General features: G+C 36.0%; 2 protein-coding genes across 2 annotated transcripts; both read left to right on the top strand.

Annotated features, from left to right (window-relative positions):
• The first annotated feature begins 2,274 nt into the window (after window positions 1-2,274).
• On the top strand, window positions 2,275-12,366 carry LOC141586715 (uncharacterized). Its single transcript, XM_074408022.1, has 7 exons — window positions 2,275-2,685; window positions 4,381-4,438; window positions 4,697-4,777; window positions 8,901-8,936; window positions 9,630-9,869; window positions 9,948-10,089; window positions 11,366-12,366. Exons 1-7 carry the CDS (start codon window positions 2,513-2,515, stop codon window positions 11,860-11,862), a joined length of 1,227 nt encoding a protein of 408 aa, XP_074264123.1. The 5' UTR covers window positions 2,275-2,512; the 3' UTR covers window positions 11,863-12,366.
• An 860-nt stretch (window positions 12,367-13,226) lies between these two features.
• LOC141586714 (B3 domain-containing protein At5g42700-like) lies at window positions 13,227-16,251 on the top strand. The gene is made up of 7 exons (XM_074408021.1): window positions 13,227-13,559; window positions 13,677-13,787; window positions 13,910-13,947; window positions 14,069-14,240; window positions 14,965-15,171; window positions 15,306-15,417; window positions 15,960-16,251. Exons 1-6 carry the CDS (start codon window positions 13,434-13,436, stop codon window positions 15,363-15,365), a joined length of 714 nt encoding a protein of 237 aa, XP_074264122.1. The 5' UTR covers window positions 13,227-13,433; the 3' UTR covers window positions 15,366-15,417; window positions 15,960-16,251.
• Window positions 16,252-19,798: the final 3,547 nt, after the last annotated feature.

The raw sequence follows: 19,798 nt of genomic DNA, 5'->3' as shown, positions 1-19,798 counted from the left end.
CATCCTTCATTATAAAAGACCCTAATTGTAAAAACAAACCATAATTGGAATGATTTCTTGTTTAATCCAAACAAAATTAATGCATATAATTGATATCCCTAGTTGCAAATTTGGGAGAGTTTAATTATATGTTTCACGGTTTTAGGAGAGAAAATTGAGAAAGTTTTTTTTTTTGGGGTTTTCTCTTTTGTACCCAAAAGTTTTCACTTTTCTAAGCTGTATCCTTACCTTTGACAAAATAGTAATTGTATCCCTAAGTTTCATTAGTTCCCAAACGTGATCGATACACTCTAAAGCGTCAAATTTCTCCATAAGTGCCAACATAGCTTTCATCTTTAATTTTTTTTTTCATTTACCCTTCCTCTTTTTTTTCATTGTTTTCCCTTCATTTATTCAAACTCCATTTGTTCTACTCCATTCTTCAACCTTCATTTGTTTCATTCATTACTCCATTCTTCACCCTCCTTTTATATTTCATTAATTTAGGGTTTTGCTATTAAACATGGAGATAAATTTCATAAAGGGAGCTAATTCTTCAAACAAATCATTAAACTTCATAAATACGCTTTTCATTAATTAGATGCTCCTCTAATTGCTAGATGAAAAAGACATACTAGAATGAGAGGAGGATGAAGAATGGTGAGAAGAAAATTTGAGGGAAATTAATGAAATAAAAGGAAGGTGGAGAATGGAGTAATGAATGAAATAAATTAGGTTGAAAATTGGAGTAATGAATAAAATAAATGGAGGCATGTTGGCACTTAACGGCAAAATTTGACGTTTAGAGTGTTTAGGTTACGTTTTAGAACAACTAATGAAACTTAGGGGTACAATTAGTATTTTGTCAAATACAAGGGCTACAGCTTAGAAAAGTGAAAACTTCAGAAATACAAGAGAGAAAAACTTTTTTTTTTTTTTTTTTTTGAAGAAAAGGGTAGTGTACGGAAACATTATGAAAAAGAGTCCATGATAGAGTAAGGTGTTGTTTGGCCCGACTTTTAGAAGTATTTTTCCACTCAATAAGCACAAGCTAGACCAAACAATCAATTTTGAAGAAGTTAAAACAACTTATTTTAAGCCCAAAAGTCAATTTTGAGAGCCAGGAGTTGGTGCTTCTAGCTTTTACTTTTATTTTAAATATTTTTAATGCATAAATGACAAATTTTATGTTGTAAACATTGCAAAAAAAAAAAAGTATAATACTTTTTAATTCATATTTTTTCATTCCCTACAAATAGAGACCCATCTTGATATACTTTTCACAAAAATTTTCATTTTTCATCCGCTTATGTAAAAAGTCTTGTTGAGAAAATTTTTTTATAAAATATTAGGCCAAACACCAACAGTTTTATCAAGAAATAACTTATTAAAAAACTTATTTCTAAAAGTAAAAACAATTTTTCTAAAGCGAGGCCAAACATGCCCTAAAATGCGTACATAACACAGAGATTACCTCCTTCTAAAGAGGTTGATATGAGGAGTTATTTTGATTAAATTTTGGTAAAAGGGTATTATTCGGAAAGTTAATAAAAAAATGTATGTGAAATAATAAAATTCGTATGTAAAAAAGTAATTCTGTTTATTTATTGTGATCTAGGATACGTCTCCTTAGAAAATTTCTTATGTCAATATTGATACTAGAATCGAACTTTTTTCATTCAAGAAAATGAAATATAATCATAGTTGTCATACAGTTGGGGGTGAATGGAGAGTAATTTGACTTTCACTTCCCCTTCATCCAAATGACGTAATTCAAAACTTATCCAGTTTGAGAAAATTAAGCCTAACTTTACATAATCTCAACTTTTCTTCATTTATTCAGATTTTGCACACTTTTATGTAGGAGAATAAATATAACTTGGATGTCTATAGAGGAAGGTGATGTACACTAATTATAATGCGTTGAAATTCGTGAACAAAAATAACATAATTTGACTAAAAGAAACAAACTTAAAATTATTACGAAAATGCTCAAACTTGGAATTAATCATGCTTGGACATAATAAACTTCTAATTATTGTTGGCAAAATTTCAAAATAAAAAAGTCCTCATAAATTATACTAGTATATAAGACGGTTTTATACGGTAAGACAATTCTAAATAAGTTATTTTTAGCTAATAAAACTCTTATGAGATCTTCTCACACAACAACTACGGAAAAAGTCCAGTCTTCTACCAATCTACCGGTCACAAAATTTGGCTGGCTGATCTTTCGTGCCCCTAAATCATGTCCCCGAAAACCCGATAAATACAAATCAAAACAAATAAACAAATAAACAAACGATAAAAAAGAGAGAAAATTATACACGCACACACACTCTTGAAGAGAGAGAGAGAGAAGAGATAGAAATACAAAGCTTGCAACTTTAGCTTCAACCTTCTTCGTCAACCAATAATTGCATCATTTCCCATTAAAATTACCTCAATATCGAACTGGGTTTTGCCTTAATTTGAATTAACATCCCAAAAACTCATCTGGGTCATTCAAATTTGAATAGAAAACAGTAAAAAAATGTGGGGATTTGGAGGAAGGTATTATTGGGGAAGAAAAGAGAAGAACAAAGAAGGGATTGTTGTTGTTTTTGCTTGGATGTCTAGTGAAGATAAACATTTGAAGCATTATGTTGATCTTTATGCTCTTTTTGGTTGGAATTCACTTGTTTGTCACTCTCAATTCCTCAATTCGTATGTTTTTTTACTCTTTCTTCAACTTTTTTTTTATTGTTTTTGTGATTTGTTAAGTTTTTTGGTTGGTTATTTTGTCGTTCTTTGTAATTGTAGATTGTTTGTTGAATTGTTGAGAAAAGGTTGGATTTTTATGTTATGTGGGTAGTGAGTTTATAGATTATGATGATGAACTAATTGAATTTTGTATTTGGGAGTTTCGATTGCGCGTTTTGTGTTAGTTTTATGTAGTTATGTGGCTGTTAAATAGTGATATTTTAGGATGTGTGAGGAGTTGAACTTTGGAGTTCTATGTTTATATTGTCAGCAGTTGGTTGTGTGTTGTGACATTTATGTTTACATTTAGGTTGTGTACTTACTGTACTAATCCTAAAGTCTGCGGCCTGATTAACGGAGCAGATATGGGTTTATGGGTTTGCTTGAAACAAGTGTCCGTGTTCTTTGGTTATGTTTGAGTGGTGTGGATACGTCAGTGGTATTGAAGGGAATATGAAGAGTTGAAGAGTAATATGCGGCGTGTGGGAAGGTTGTTTGAAAGTAGAGGTGCTTCTGTGGGATTTTGCCTAGGGTCTATGTTGAAACTTGTATGATGAAGGATCGAAAGTTAGCTGATTGAGTTTTATTGAAGCACTTTGCACATACTCAGCCTTCCACAATCCCCTCCTCACAACCCCACCACACCGGAACTAATCCATTTCCCAACAAGTGCAATGACCACCCTTGTTCTCCACTTTCTTTTCGTATATTTGGGCTGTGGAAAGGTCTAGGAGGAGAGATCTCAGCTAGGAAAGGTCTGGGAGAAAATGTCGGAATTTAAGGAGGTCGGCGAAGGATATCTTGGGGTTGGGGAAGGCGGGGAAGGTTGTCGGAGTAAATGTCAGGGCCGATGGGGGTGGTGGTGTGGAGGAGGGAGGTGTGGAAGGGAGAAGTTTGCTGGTGGGAAGGAGAGACATGGTTGTTGGAGGTGGAAGGAGCGATGGTTAGAGAAGTAGCTCATGGTTGGAGTTCTAGGGTGAATGTTGAGATTATACATTAAATCATTATTTTGGTATCTTATTGGTTCTTAGAACTAAAGTTGTGAATTAAGAGGGAGTTTGGTAATGTCAACTTCTGTAATTATACAAAAAAGCTTGCCTTAAATGGAAAGAAAAGAAACGAGGAAAACATACCATTATACCCGGAAAAGGAGTAACAGAAGATCATGGAATGACAAAGGGAGTACTTATCTTGTTGAAAATATAAGTTTGTGAAAGTTTTATTGAAACTTTGACCTTAAAAGGTCAAATGGGCAACTCTTTTAGAATCGGAAGGACTGCATATCAATGGAGTGGCTTTTACATATAACACATTTTCATGGTTAACATCTTTTATTGATGGTAAGAATTGGTGTCTCCCTTAGGAGTTAGGACTGGGATAAAGCTACATTTATCTAAGCCCCTCTGTGTCTGATTTTTATTTCATTTAGAGACAAATTCGTAAGTTCGTAACTTACTATAAAATTGAATCTCCTGTCTTTAGGGGACAACATATTGATATAGTAAATTTTTGCCTTGTAGGTCATTTTCTTTGCTAAACAAAAAAATATTTTTTTATTAGTATATCAGAACTCTGTCAAAATGTTTGTTGACTTTGTGCCGATGATCTGTGTTGTGAAAATTATGGCCGATTGATGCCTTTCATTTGGTGTTTCTGCAGATTCTTTCCCGACAAAGCCACATTATTGGCCGTGGAAGTTCTGGATGAGCTTTGTGAGGTCAGTCTTGGATTTTGTGTCATAGTATCTGTGTATGGAATCAATGTTTTCTGTGAACTTGGAATTGAATTCTCAATCAATCTAAAATCTTTGCCTGCAACCGTCATCTTCCATTTCAATGCCATTCTACAATATCTTTTAATGCAGAACTGCATGTGTAATGTGTATATAACTTTGTTGATCATGAAAATACTGGCCTTTGGGGGGTTCAACTTGATAAGTTAGATTGACATTTTTTGCTCCTGTTTTGACATGAAGGAGCTGAAGGCAAGTCCATGTCCTGTTGTCTTTGCGCCCTTTTCTGGCGGTCCAAAAGCATGCTTATATAAAGTGCTGCAGGTACTACTAATCGTATATTCATACTTAACTCTCTTAATTATTTTTCTTTTGATTGATTCTGGTATTCTGGCTTAGTGAATAGATCTAGTTATGACTTAAATGAAAATTGTATGAACGGCAATAATCTTTGGATGCTGAAGCTGAAGGCATACATGATAAACTTGAATAATATAATAGTATTTTGTACTAAAGTATGGCAGTGATGGTAGGACTTCTGCTAATGCCAGTAGTTTGTATTAGACTACCAGTTATAGAGATACGATGAAACAGTGTTCTTTAATGTCATTGTACTATACGTCTATACTAGCCATGAAACTGGCTGGTTTTTGTTCAGCTGGTCGGTATGGGATTTCCGGCAAATTCAACCTTTTGATATAGGTTGGTTAATTAATGCTGTCTTTATGTCCAATATGCCTAAGGTCCCAGCTTATTTTGAATGATGTTAAGCCGATGATGCTGCCAATCCATATAAGTCTGTTGGAAATGACAATGGTCAATGGAGCAAGATCATCCTTGTTAGTTGTACTTCTATTAGATTTGTGATGACCCACCAATGGGCTAAAATGGGAACATATATGCTTCAAGCTTCAGCATTAAAGTATACAAGTTCTCTGTGAATGATTCTAAAACACTTTCATAGATGACTTACTTGATACTTAGTACCTTTGTGGCGCGCTGATTTTGATGTGTAAATTTGGAATTTTGTTCAATTGAGTTGAGACAAATTAAAGATATAGCAGCAGGGTGGGTACAGGAGTGAAGTTTCATGATTTTGAAACTCCCTATCGCGGGTCACAATTTTCTTCAAGTATCGGAGATAGGTGTGCTTGTGTTGGTTGCCCTTGAAAATTAGTAGGACATCCATTATTGGAGAACATTAGACACCGTGGACTTTTGACTCTTGAGGCATGGGTTGCTTAATATAGATTATGGACTTTGGGAATCCGAAATACACACTTAGTAAAGTATCTGATGTACAGACTTAACTAAACATCACATCTGATGTAGTATGCATATGTGAATCATTTAAAAATTTGTTGGGGGGTTAAATAAATTCGATGAACCAGATTTCAGGTAAGGTAGTATGTTGGCTGTAGCTTGTTAAAGCTCCCAGTAGGCTGAATTTCTCACCTTCAGTAATAGAGAGTCAGATGACATTACTTGAAGTGAAACATAAGCTCCCACTAGGCTGGATTTCTGAACCAAATAAGCCTCATTTACTGTTCATAATATATGAGGCATACTTTAACTTGAAGTGAAACATAAGCTATATATCATAAAGCTTGAGGTCTTGAGAAATAGGTGTTCTGTAGGTGTTTGGTCAACTATTTTGGTAACAATGACTAGGTATCTTCTCATGTGCTAGGTTAATTTGTGTGAAACTAGTTAATATTTCTTTCATAGTTATTTTGGTAACAATTCGGAGTTTGTAATTTGGTATTGAAGATCTAGAACATTTAAAGTCCTACCCAGTTTCTCTAAGCGGAATAACTTGGTTTAGACTTATTTTGGTTGACATATAAAGATATACGATATCAATAACTTTCTTCTGGAAAAAGCAATTTTTGATGATGAAATTTGAAGATTTTAGGTGATCATATTTCCAAACTGAAAAAGATTGCCATTAATTGAGCTATTGCATCATACAATTCGGTTATACCATGTATGATGATCAACACTAGATTTCTCACCTGCTAAGGACCAAAGGAGATTGTGATCACCAGATAAATCTATAAGGACACTTCTACAGAAGAAAGTTCCTTTATTCGTGGTGTTACCTTTGAGAGAGTAGCCAACTGCGCCAAAAGTAAATATGTACACTGCAGATTTACATGAGATGGAAAACAGGCCAAGCTTGAGGTCTGTCAGGATGTTCAAACTTCAGATATGCACATGCTAACCAAGTGAGGTTCTGCTTTCTTAAAATTTATCGGGGACTTGGGACATTTTTTTCTTGTAGGATGTGTTTGGATACTAGAATAGGTGGGAAAGGGAGGGAGGGCGAGGGATCTAGAGAGGAAGGGGAGAGGGAATTGAATAAGAAAGTTTTACCTTCGAATCTTTTCAATGGTGGAGGGATTTTTATTATGCTTAGAGGAGGGAAAATGGGTCCTTGCATTTCCCTCCTACCCTATTTGCTAACCAAACAAGAGATTTGTATCCCTCCCTCTTCCTCCCCTTCATTTTCCTCTAAATTCCCAAATTTAAACAAGTCCCTAGTTTGTAAACTTCTTTTGTCGTTGATAAAATTTGTCAATGCTATGTTTTAGGGTGAAGGGAATAGGATGGATTAATGGAGGTCGTGTATTTTTGTCAACATGTGCCAATAGTTAATCAGAGTCTCGTTATTGATGGTGTGGTCCTTGATGTAATTCTGGATCTTGATAATGTTCAAGTTTAAGATCATCAAGCACAATGATCTAAGAATTTGTTGGGATGGATTTTCATGTCCTGAACTTAGGCGTACAGAAACTTGTAAGTGGTGATTTGTGAGAGGTCAGGGCGTCAGGCAGACAACTAAAAAAGAGAGAAGCAGTTGGTGAACTTAGCTTAGTGCTCTTTCTACCTCAAGTGTGCTGATGCACTCTAGAATCTTTTGCAAATATTGTTCTGATATGCTATGATGAAATCAGTACTTCAGGAGTACCTTGTCTAACACTTGCTTGAGTTTATAAGTCATAATGTTGGATTATAGTGAGATAGCCTTCAATAAATTTGCCACTACCAAAGTTGCAAGCTTGAAAGAAGACCTATGGGGTTAAGATTGACGGAAAGAGCTAATTGTTTCTTCTTACTCGTGAAATCCAAGGGTCTCATGTTCTGTGTTGTTCTCTCCTTCCCCCTGTGTTTCTTAATACAGAATCGATGTTAGAGCCAGCAGTCTAAAAGACAAATAAAAAAACCCTTTTGGGATTAATCACATTGTTGAGCCAAATGTATGAGGGTTCATCCAAAAAAACCGATTGGATAACGAGGGACATGATGCTTTGCTGATAACTCTTGAGGCTTTGTTTGGACAGGGGACTTTGGAGGGAAAGGGAGGGGAGTGATTTGGAGGGAGACAATTTCCTTTATTTGGGTAGCAAAATGGGGTGGAGGGATTTGGAGGGGTGGGAAAATAGATCCTTCCTTTCCCTCCCTACATTCCCCCTCCCCTCCTTTTCCCTCCATTTTTTTATCCAAATAAAAGGTGCATGATTTTTCAAACATTTTACTTAAAACTTATTACTATATCATGCTTTGTTTACTTTCAAGTTTTTTCAAATATTATTTTTTTTTTTTATTTTCGAAAATTATTGTTACTGATTTGTACTCTGTATCTTAGTTGTTATAAAAGAAAACTGAGTTTTTGATTTCTATACCTAAAGGTCTAGATTGACGTTTATATCATGTTTTCCTCCTCATCACTCTTTTCTTTTTAGCTCATTGCTTTTTTGAGGTGTGCGATTATCCAATGATGGTTCCAAAGAATGATTCATGAGTGCCGGCCCTAAATTATTTTGGGATTAAGGCTCTGATGTTGTTGTTGAAACAAAGGGTGCATGACTTGGAGAAACTAAAAGTCTAAAACGTAACACACCAAATTGAACTTTCCAGAATTATATAGTGATGTTGTCACTGTATCTTTGACTAGAATTTTTGTGTCTACAGCTTGCTCACCTCTTTCTCTGACAGAGAATGAGAGTGTAACAGGCTACCACCATTAATCCTTTCCATGACACAAATTTCTGTCGTTGGGAACCAGGGGTTTATTCTTTTAAACAGATTTTCTTGAGCCTTCTGGTTGGGATGCTTAAGAAAGAGCGATGGTTATGTTAACTTTAAGGCTGTGTACTCCCTTCTGTAGTTTCGCCCCTCTTCACATGCTAGAACATGGTCATATAAGACCATTGAGTGCTTTCTTGAACCTCCATTCATATTTAGTGTTCTCCACTATTTGATTGTGATTTGTATGAAAGGCTTTGAAATGATTTCCAAAAAACCTTTGGAACCCAAGTCAGTGAGTTCATGTTTTCTGGTATTTAGACAGATTCTTATTCTTATGTAGCCCGTATCCTTTTTTTATTAGCATTTTGTTAGCATGCATTTCTCGGTTATTAAGCTTTTATGTTTCAATTTGTAGGTCATTGACGGTAGACACGAGGAACCTGAGCATATGGTATGTCCTTATACGCAGTCCTAGCTTTTGTTGAATGATACTTACTCCTCGGAATCACACTGTTAATTATTGTTACTTAGAACATTCTCCCTCCATTTTTTTTCCCATTCTATGACTAGATCTCGCCGTCTATGGTGATCGAATGAGGGGAGGTCGGCGTATGAGTCGGAGGTTGGTGTTGGTGTTGGTGTTTTGGGGTTAGTGTTAGTGCTGGGTGGGGTTATGGTTTGAGGGTTGGTGTTGGGTAATTGGAGGCTGGGTGGGATTGAGTGACTTTTTGGAGGTGGTTTGAGGTTAATTAGAGTTTACTGAATGAATCATCAAAATAGATGCTGAGAAAGGAAAGAATGAGAAGTGGGAAGATAAACAGAATATTGCTTAAAAGGGAAAGTGGGAAGAAAATAGACAAATGTAGGGAGTACTTCAACTTTTAGAGTGAGTCTTTTATACGAGACGTCTCACATGTGAGGGCAACTCAAGTCCTCGGTATTCCACAGTCAATTGTATGGTTAATTGGTTTGTCTCACATGCAAAGATTTTTCGCAATTTTTTATTTTTTTGTGTAGTTGGTCTTGGATGTCTTGATTGTAAGCAACCTCAGGCCTTGTAAAGAGTAACTAAGAGAAGAATTGTTATACTTCAGTAAGCCCTTATGACTAACACATCTCCTTTTATGTGATATCACCTGTGAAGAATAAATATCAAATTGTCAGAGATTGCGTTGCTGGACACATTTACGACTCCTCTCCTGTAGATTTCACCAGTGACTTGGGCACCCGTTTTATTGTCCATCCATCTGTGCTCGGATTATCAAACCCACCAAGAGCAGTATCATGGATCGCAAATGGTATTGCTTCTGGCTTAGATGGGCTCTTCCTTAGTAGATTTGAATCACAACGAGCAGAGTACTGGCAGACTCTATATTCCTCAGTTGTATGTATCATCAGAATTCTGGTCTTTGAATAACTCTACTATTTGTGCGTAAACTTATATAGTTATATGTCGTTGCAGAGAATTGGGGCACCGTATCTCATCATGTGCTCAGAAGACGATGATCTCGCTCCTTGTAGGACTATTTTTAATTTTGCTTTCAGGCTGAAGGAACTAGGAGGCGATGTTAATTTAATAAAGTGGACCAGTTCGCCCCATGTAGGTCAGCTCCCAACCACTCTTTTCTTCTCATTCTTGGGGGTGTCTCACATGCCTCATTGTTTTATTTCCTTTTTGTGATGATCTATTTATGAATATGACAGTATCGATTTTCTCACCTTCTCTATTATAAGACGGATTCTTTACTTAGAATTATTTTGGGCTATTGGTGCTGGGTCTTTTAGGGATTTCTCTATCACGATTTTACCACATAATCGGAGAAACCTGTAGTTTGCTCCAACTTGGAGGATCTTTACCCTCTACTCTGGGTCACTTTTTGTTAATCAGTATCATTTTTCTGTTACAAAAAATCATTATGTCACTAGAAGCAATGTAGGAACACTGTCAGTGCTTAAGAAGGCGGTTAATCTAATTCTTAGCAATTTTCTATACCAAATCTATTAACTTTTTATACTGAGTGTATCGAAAAACTGGTCTATTTGGATTTCGGTATGATTCTGTAGGAGTTTATTTAGTCATAGGGGATATATATTATGGTGAACATGATTGCTGAAAAAGGTTTGGTATGGAGAACTGCACAGAATTGATCGGTCATATTACTCAAGAAATTGTCCTCAAGGCTTGCTTGGAATCTTGGATTGGGAAAAATTATAATTGGGCTAATGGAGGTCAAAACAAAGGATAAAAGAAGGGAGGAGGTGATGATGGTGATAGCTGTGTTCGGAAGTGAAGGGGCGGTGGGGAATTATGACTCCCATATAAGGGGATAATGTAGTAGAGCAATAGAGATTAAATAAGAGAATGGAGGAGAGTGAGTGGTGGTACTCGAAGGTGGAAATGAGGTAGAGAAGGTAATTGTTGGCCACCACCAATCTGATAGTTCCCACCCACCTACCCCCTAGGGACTAGAGTAACGCATTCCCTGCATATGGGAGCAATACTCTAATAGTTCTTCCATCGCCTCTTACCACCACTAACCACCAATCTCCTCAAGTTCTCATCATTACTCTTATTTAAGCTTTAATACTCCGATGATAGTTATTTCTATCCAAGTGCCCTATTACTCGCTCGCCTCCTTTCTTTATGCACTACCTCTAGTCCACTACTGCCTCCTACTTATCTGTAGCATGAGAAAATCTTCGTAAAGGATTAATAGTTACCCACCTCTCTCATTACTATCAATGGGAGTAACCATTACTCCCAGTACACGCATTATTCCCGTAACAATTACGGCCAATACTTGCAAACCCTTCATTGTTAATTTGTTGTACCGATTATCATTGTATCCAAATATGAAAATTGTTCAACCTAAATTACAGGACATTACAGACGACATCCAGCTGAGTACAAGGGTGCTGTGTCCGAGCTGCTTCAGAAGGCATCTGCAATTTTTTCAGAAAGGATGAAGCGGCTTGAAGGACATAAGGTGGGCTCTGAGGGGCCCAATGACGAGATCTCTGAACCACTTGGCCACCTGAGAAAAGCAGCAGGCGACTCAAATGACATCTTCAAAAGATTCTCAGCTGACCTGGCAGAGCATATTGTTGAACCCAGAAACTCCTTCGAATATCACGAGGGTAGGGCGGTTGGGTCAGTCCAAGACGAGAAGCCGGATGTGGTCCGCCTACCTAGCCCACCAAGGATTAATGCAAACGGAGTTCTTGGACAAATCCTCTTTGACGTTTGTGTCCCGACCAACATCGAAGAGTGGGATGTGGGCCCATTACGCTCCTTGCATCGCCCACCATTCCCTTCATTAAAGCGGCATGGCATGCTTTTTAATCCCATTAAATGCATTAGGCGGTCAAGGTTATGATTTATAACCTTGATTTTTTAATTTTTTTTTTTATTCACTCTAATCATCCGAAGTTCACCGTCATTTGTTGCAAGTGCTTAAGAGTTAAGAGCTTAAGAGCAGATCTTCAGAGGGATAAAGCTGAAAACAAAGATGGAGCACCAGATGACAGCTCGGGTTTGGCAGATCAAGCAGATCAAGTGAGTATATATCGTCACAGTAGATAATGTATAGTGTTAATTCAACTTTGCAATCTTTGACAGTCTGCAGGAAGAACAAGTTGTGGGATTTCTGTAAACTAAAGATCTAATCTTATGAACATGAGATTATAATTATTGTAAGGCACTTTTGAGGTAAATCCTAGTTTGTGGATTGAAAATCTTGTGCTTAACATATACTCCGTAGAAACTTCGTCATTGTGTTGTGTTTCCTAAGAATTGGGATTGCTTCGACTTGTTTTACAGACGGCAATGTTCATTGTTCAAAAGTAATGTAATATGCCTGTGAAATATAGTAAGAGATTCAGAGGTGGAGTCATGTGTAAATGAATAATGTTGAACTTTCATGAACAGCTCCATTTCAACGTATAACACTTAGGTGTCAAAGTGAATGTGAGGGATAACAAAATGAGTATGCATATTAGGTGGATGCATACAAATTAACGGCTCGACGTCAAATCAATTTAGAAAGCTTGATTCGTCGAAGCAGACTATCAACAGTTGGCGTATGTGACGCGACTTGCTCGCGGATGTCAGGAGAAGTTGGCCCATGATGCGGCTTGATTGCGAGTGTCAAGAAAAGTCGGCCCGTGGCACACTGCTCGGACGAATGCATTTGTTAGAAGAAATTGAACGCTAGGACCAGAGATTTAATGTAATGTATCATGCTGTTTATATATTTTTGTTATTAAAATTTAATTTAAACCGTGAAATTTTATTTAATCATGTTATGGAGTACTTCCTAAAACACCATACATAAAATCTCACTTTAGACGGACACTATCCGTCTAAAGTTGTAGACGGGTCAAATATGTCATCACTTTTATAATAAGACTTGTTTTTCTTATTATAAAAGTGGTGATATATTTGACCCGTCTATAGTGAGACTAATTGAACACCATAGATGATGAAATGCTTACTAGTTTAAGAAAATCTATAATCTTTAGACTTTTTTTAAAGCCAATAAGTCTTGCTTAAGACGGAATATCCATATTAAATCTTAAAATGGGTAAATACTAAATACTACCCCATGAGGTAATAAAGACAAAAATGTTGGCATTTCTTAGACAACTTAGACATAAAAATTGATCCGTTTTAAGTTTAAAACGAATAATATCCGTCTTAAATGATAATTTGCGGTGCTTATTAGGCTATTACTTGTTTCCCATCCCATCACAGTTGCTAATTTCTACAGTGTTCACACTAATTGAAGCAGTGGAATTCAAACGGTCGACTGTTTCCCTAAATTTAAAAACTCCCCCCCATTTCCATCTTCACACCACTACCATCACAACCTCCAAAACTTCAAACCCTAATTTCCCTAATTACCAAGAATTAACCAACAAAGAAATTCAACAACTAACAATTAAAAAAATGGGATTATCATCATATGAAGAACATAGACAAAAGAGGGTTGATGAGAACAAGAAACGTTTGGAAGAACTTAATCTTCTTCATCTTTCTCAATCTCTCAAAAACCTCTCTCCTAAACCCTCTCCGGTAATTACTTTTTAACTGCTAGTAATAATTTTATCACAATGATTTGTACCCATTTGTATATTTGTTCATTTTCAAAATCTTGTATTTTCTTATGTTTGGTAATATTTGAATTGGAAGATGAAGAAATCGGCCGCGGCCAAGTCTCGGACAGCGGAAAAGCAGATGGTGGCTGTCAGACGGTCCGCTAGAGTTGCTAGCAACCCTAACCCTGCTCCTGTTTATGTTGAAGTTTGTTTTTTTAATTTTCTATAATCTACTGATTTTCAAAATTTTAATCTTTCGTTTTTCATTTTTCATTTTATTGATTCTTTTTATCGTTTTTTTGATACATTATTTCCGAACATTTGTAGGTTGGCATGAGTGGATTATCGTTTCCTAGAAGATCCTCGTAAGTACTTTGATTATATGCTTCAAAAGTATTTTTGGGTTCTGTCTTTGTTAGATGTCTTCAGTTATGATTTCGCTGTTGTTTTACATAAGAATCAGTGGAGTATTGTTTTGATGGATAGGAACTACGGAATTGGGAGGGGAGCAGTGTGGAACGGCGTACTCGCAACTCCTGAAGAGAGAGCGAATGCAATAGACAAAGCAGAGCAACTGGTTTCAAAGCTTGAACAAGATGGTTTTCCTACTCTCATTAGACCTTTGCTTCCTTCCCATGTCAGTAGCTGTTTCTGGCTGGTATGTTAGCCGAGCTTCAATGCTTTCTATCATTTGGCTTATTGATTGATACTTCACATTAGTAAAAGAAGCGCGGCCATTTAAGTGAACATTTCGATTTAGTCCATCATAATTGAGAACAAAGAATGATTATTGGACTATTAATGGAAGTGGAAACAAGAGCCTAAATAATTTTTATGCATCTAGTTAAGATAGCATTGAGTTTAATATCTGTGATCCTTAACAAAGTTTCCATTTGGATTTTGTCGTGGCCGGTCTAGATTGATTCCACATGGCTTTTACTAGAATGAATTCGATTTTTAAGATTCAAACCAAGGACCTGATATAATCAGAATTGAGATTTACCTAGAGTAAGGCACAAAGCTCAAGTCTTGCCTTTGCATATTTAAACCCTGGATTAAATATGATTGTCTGGTAGGGTGTCGCAAGTCCATTTGGATTTTGTCGTGAGCGGTCTAGATTGATTCGACATTGCTTTTACCAGAATAAATTTGGTTTTTAAGATTCCATTTGGATAAAATCAGATTTGTGTAGTAGGTAGAGTATGTTTAAAGCTTAATCTTCCCTCACATATTTCAACTCTTTTACATGCTTGATAGTGTGATAGGGTGTGGTTAATTATACGGACTAATTTACTGTAATAGGCCATTAAACCAGTCTACCAAGAGGGTGTTGGTAATTCACTAATGCGCCTCGTGCTTAATATCTTTGATTTCAACTGTAGGGTCTCCCGAAATACTTCTGCACGGAAAATTTACCCAGTACAGACACGACTTTAACAATGGTGGACGAAGAAGGTGAGGAGTTTCCTACGGTCTATTTACCCCGGAAAAGTGGACTTAGCGGGGGTTGGAGGGGTTTTGCCATAGAAAAAGGTCTTAACGATGGAGATGCTGTCGTTTTCCAGTTGACCTCCCCCTCAGTTCTTAAGGTAATATTTGTGTTTTGCACCTTAATTAGGTGATAATTGGCGATGCTCTACAGCATTAGGGCAACTTTGTTGCTTGTTGGGTTTCAGTTGACAGCCCACGCAATGGTTCATCTGATTGATTTGCTTGTGTGAAGGTGTATATTATTAGGGCTAGTGATCAAGAGGAAAGTGATCAAGAAGTTACTGAAGATTAATGCGCATAACTCTCGGACAAGACTCTCTAAGAACTCGATAATTTTTGTGAAGGTAATGCTTTGTTTAAGTGTTGTGTTTTGAATAAGCATTTTGTGTTTCACTGATTTTGATCTCTGGGTCAATCTAACTTGAAGTCTTGAACACAATAGTAAGTCTTACTTAAGATGGAGTATCACCTAATCATAATCTTTACAAAAAAAATCAAGCACATTGTAAATTTATGAATATCTCGGTGGACATTAACTCTTCCTTACCGCCATTGTCCGTGACATTCTCATCATTGTATGCAAAACTTGGTTTCCTATAGTACCAATGTTATAGTCAAGCTTGCCTTTTGTCATTGTGATTTATCGACTGTGCACCCATTTGTGTCTTCTAATCTGTAGCTATGGTGCCAATGTTAGTCAAATCTGCTTTCTGTCATCATGATTTATCGTCAATGCACCATTTTTGTCTACTAAATCAGTAGTTTTGGATGATAATTTTACGTTTCAGCTATCTAATGGTATACTCTATCGGATAATTGCCTCATCATTTGATGCAGCGAGATTTTGATTGCAACTAAGATTGACCAAGTAAATTAAAATTTGCAGGTTGTCATAAACATGTCGTATGGTCCTTTTGTCACAGCAGCAGGATGGATAGAGCTTTCTAACAATTTGCTACCTGCTGATGGACTATGTATCTAACGGTCTAACCTTTAGTCATTTTATTGCTAGTCAATAGTAATGGCAAATTCTTTGCCTCTTACGGAATGTTATGTAGTTAAGGTTGCAAGTACATCGAACTTGTTTACTAAGTAATAACTAGTGACATTCTGGAGTCTAGACTGCTTACTAATTTATGCGTTAGTTAAATGAAAATGAGGAATCGATCTCAGACTATTAATACTATGCAATCTGAGACGATATGATTTCACAGTATCTTTGTGAGACCATTTCATCTATGAGTAAATCTTCTGAAAGACCGTGCGACGTGCGTCCCAATTACTTTATTGTGAGATTATTTCACAATTTAAAGTAAAAGTGATGGTTTGCTAGTCAATACTATATATTAAATTCAGAAATCAAGGGACTTTAATGTAATTAAAGAAATTTATACAAATTAATTATATTATATAGTTTTAAATCACTAGCACCGTGTGATGGACCCGATTAAGGGATCTCAAAGCAAATATTATATAGTTTGGGTTAAAATTAAATTATATAGAAACTTGGTAATTTTCCTAAACATTTGTAAAAGACTAAAACATTGTCAATTTCTTTAAAATAAAATACTTAATTAAGATGGTCAATTTCCTTAAAATAAAATAATTAATTAAGATTGTCAATTTCAAGAAGACTAAAAGAAAGAAGATGCTTAGTAATTTTCCTAAATATTTATGGTATTAATTATTATCATCATAAAATTATATACTTCATCATATTCACAATAAACTTTCCCTTTCATTTTGACACAAAAATTAAGGAAACACACTACCCTACCCTATAAATAAATTTGGACCACACAAATACCCAAAACTCAACCATACAATTAAATTTAAATCACACAAACACTTACCAAAAATGAAAATAGGGAAGTTATTGTGAATAGACGAAAAAAGAAATAGGGAGGTTTATTGTGAATAGAAGGGAGTATTAAATTTAAAATCTATGCAATTTTAATAAACTTTATAGTTTATTAGATGTATAGAGATGTTAATTATTTAACATACAAAAATATAATATACTCACTCCCATCCACTCTAAAGGTAAGAGTTACTATAATCGGACCATCCACTCCAAACTACCTATTCCCTTTTTAGCAAAAAAACTTGACCAAATTGTCCTCATTTGCACATTTTAATTACATAATATGTCATTGTTTAATTTTACTAATTGGATCCACCAACCCACATTAAACTCCCACCAACCCACCTAAACCCATTTACTCTACCCACCCACCTAATTATCCCACTAAACCCTAACATAACCATCCTCGGCAGTCACTCATTTACACGATCAAAATACTCTCTCTCACTCTCTCTCTTAATCTTCATCTTCTTCAGTCTCAATCCAGATCTTCGCTCATCAACCCATCAACCCAGATCTTCATCTTCTTCATCTTCTTCTGTCACTCAACCCAGATCTCTCGTTCACCAATTCATCACTCATCAAACCAATAACTCCATATTTACCAAATCGTGCTGTCTTTCTCGATTAAAATCGATTATTCCCAAAAACCTAATTATTCACAGATCTTGCTATAAAAATGAATCGTCATGGTAGTGATTGTTCTTCAGATTGTTTGGAGTGTACATTGACACATTATAAACTTGTGTCAGACATTTATGATTGGTTAATTCCTAAACATTCTTTTGTGGTGAATGTAATGAGTGTTTTTAAGGATGGAAGCATCTAATGAATATTTTTAAGTTTTCATATCAAGACTATTTGGTGGTTTTTAAATTTATCATATCATTCACATTAGGTCATCATTGTTGACAGCAGCTACGAGGCTCTTATGAGGGACTTGTTCCTCTCATCATTGAGCTTCGGTTAGTCATTTAGTGCCGCCTTAACCAAGATTGGGGTGGCATCTAAAATGGCCAATGTTCATTTACTGCCGCCAAAACCTGCCACAAACCAGAGTGGCATAAATATGATCATTGATTGGGGTGGCAAGCAATGATCATGTTTAGCCTCTTCAATAGTTAGTGAAGAGGTGACATGAAAATGGCATCCTTTTGGGAACGACTACCAACGGCAACAACTAATAAAAAAGACCCTCATTTAAAAATCATTGGGTTAGACTATCCATACCAACAGCAACAACTAACCAACAAAAATTCATAGAATCAGACTTATAACATCAGGTAAAGTAGCCGCGTAAGACGAATCAAGTAATAGCAGCATACTACTAGAAACAATAGAGTATCTAAAAACCAAAAAATACCAATATCCATACCGACAGCAACAACTAACCAACAAAAAATCATTGAATCAGACTTGTGACATCAGGTAAATCACCATTAAACCCTAAGTAAACATACAGTTCATCATCTCGCAAAACAACCGCAGAAAAAACAAAAAAATAACGAAACGAAGAAATCAAGTAATAGCAGCATACTACCAGCAACAATAGAGTATCTAAAAACCAAAAATTACCAATATCCATACCAACATCAACAACTAACCAACAAAAATTCATTGAATCAGCCTTATAACATCAGGTAAACCACCATTAAACCCTAAGTAAACATACAGTTCATCAAAATGCTCGTCAATTAACACTTTCTTAAAAACAATCGAAAACATTCAACAACAAAACCAAACCCAAAAAAATCAAATTAAAATCAAAAATAACACAACACACTAAAAACAGAACAAAAAATCGAAAAATTTAGGAATGCATTTCTAACCATTTCGCTTTTAAATGAGGGGAAAGGGTTAGAAAATAACACATCATCTCAAATGCATCTTTGTTTTTAGGAAGATCATAATCGATGAATTCGTAGTTAGGATCATCAAAACCCGCAGGAACAAAGTCAAGAGTGTCGGGAATAACTTCGGCAAGTACATGAGGATTTATAGCCGCTTCTAATGTCGCAATAAAGCCACGAGGTGGATCAGGCAAATCGTCATACTCAGGAGTGCTTGGAACAACTTCTAAGTCTAAATCTGGGATTTGGGTTTCCGGAACCTCAGTATCCAAATCATATGGATCAATAGTATCAGGTACAATTTCATTTGAAGGAAGAGAGTCATCGTGGTAACTGGAATCGCAATCACAAGTGTCTGACACAAGTTTATAATGTGTCAATGTACACTCCAAACAATCTGAAGAAAAATCACTACCATGACGATTCATTTTTATAGTAAGATCTGTGAATAATTAAGTTTTTGGGAATAATCGATTTTAATCGAGAAAGACAACACGATTTGATAAATACAGAGTTATTGGTTTGATGAGTGATGAATTGGTGAACGAGAGATCTAGGTTGAGTGACAGAAGAAGATGAAGAAGACGAAGATCTGGGTTGATGGGTTAATGAGCGAAGATCTGGGTTGAGACTGAAGAAGATGAAGATTGAGAAAGAGAGTGAGAGAGAGTATTTTGATCGTGTGAATGAGTGACTGCTGAGGGTGGTTATGTTAGGGTTTAGCGGGATAATTAGGTGGGTGGGTAGAGTAAATGGGTTTAGGTGGGTTGGTGGGAGTTTAATGTGGGTTGGTGGTCCAATTAGTAAAATTAGACAGTGGCATATTATGTAATTAAAATATGCAAATGAGGAAAATTTGGTCACGTTTTTTTGCTAAAAAGGGAATGGGTAGTTTGAAGTAGATTGTCTATTTATAGTAACCGTTACCTTTGAAGTGGATGAGAGGGAGTATAAATAACCCAATTCGTCCGAGAAATGAGTATAAATTTGGAAAAAAAATGTGTTACTCCC

The sequence above is a fragment of the Silene latifolia genome, chromosome 6 (genome assembly GCF_048544455.1).
Source record: "Silene latifolia isolate original U9 population chromosome 6, ASM4854445v1, whole genome shotgun sequence".
NCBI lineage: Eukaryota > Viridiplantae > Streptophyta > Magnoliopsida > Caryophyllales > Caryophyllaceae > Silene > Silene latifolia.
The sequence above is the reverse complement of the archived record's forward strand: the minus strand, read 5'-3'. Positions and strand labels throughout refer to the sequence as shown.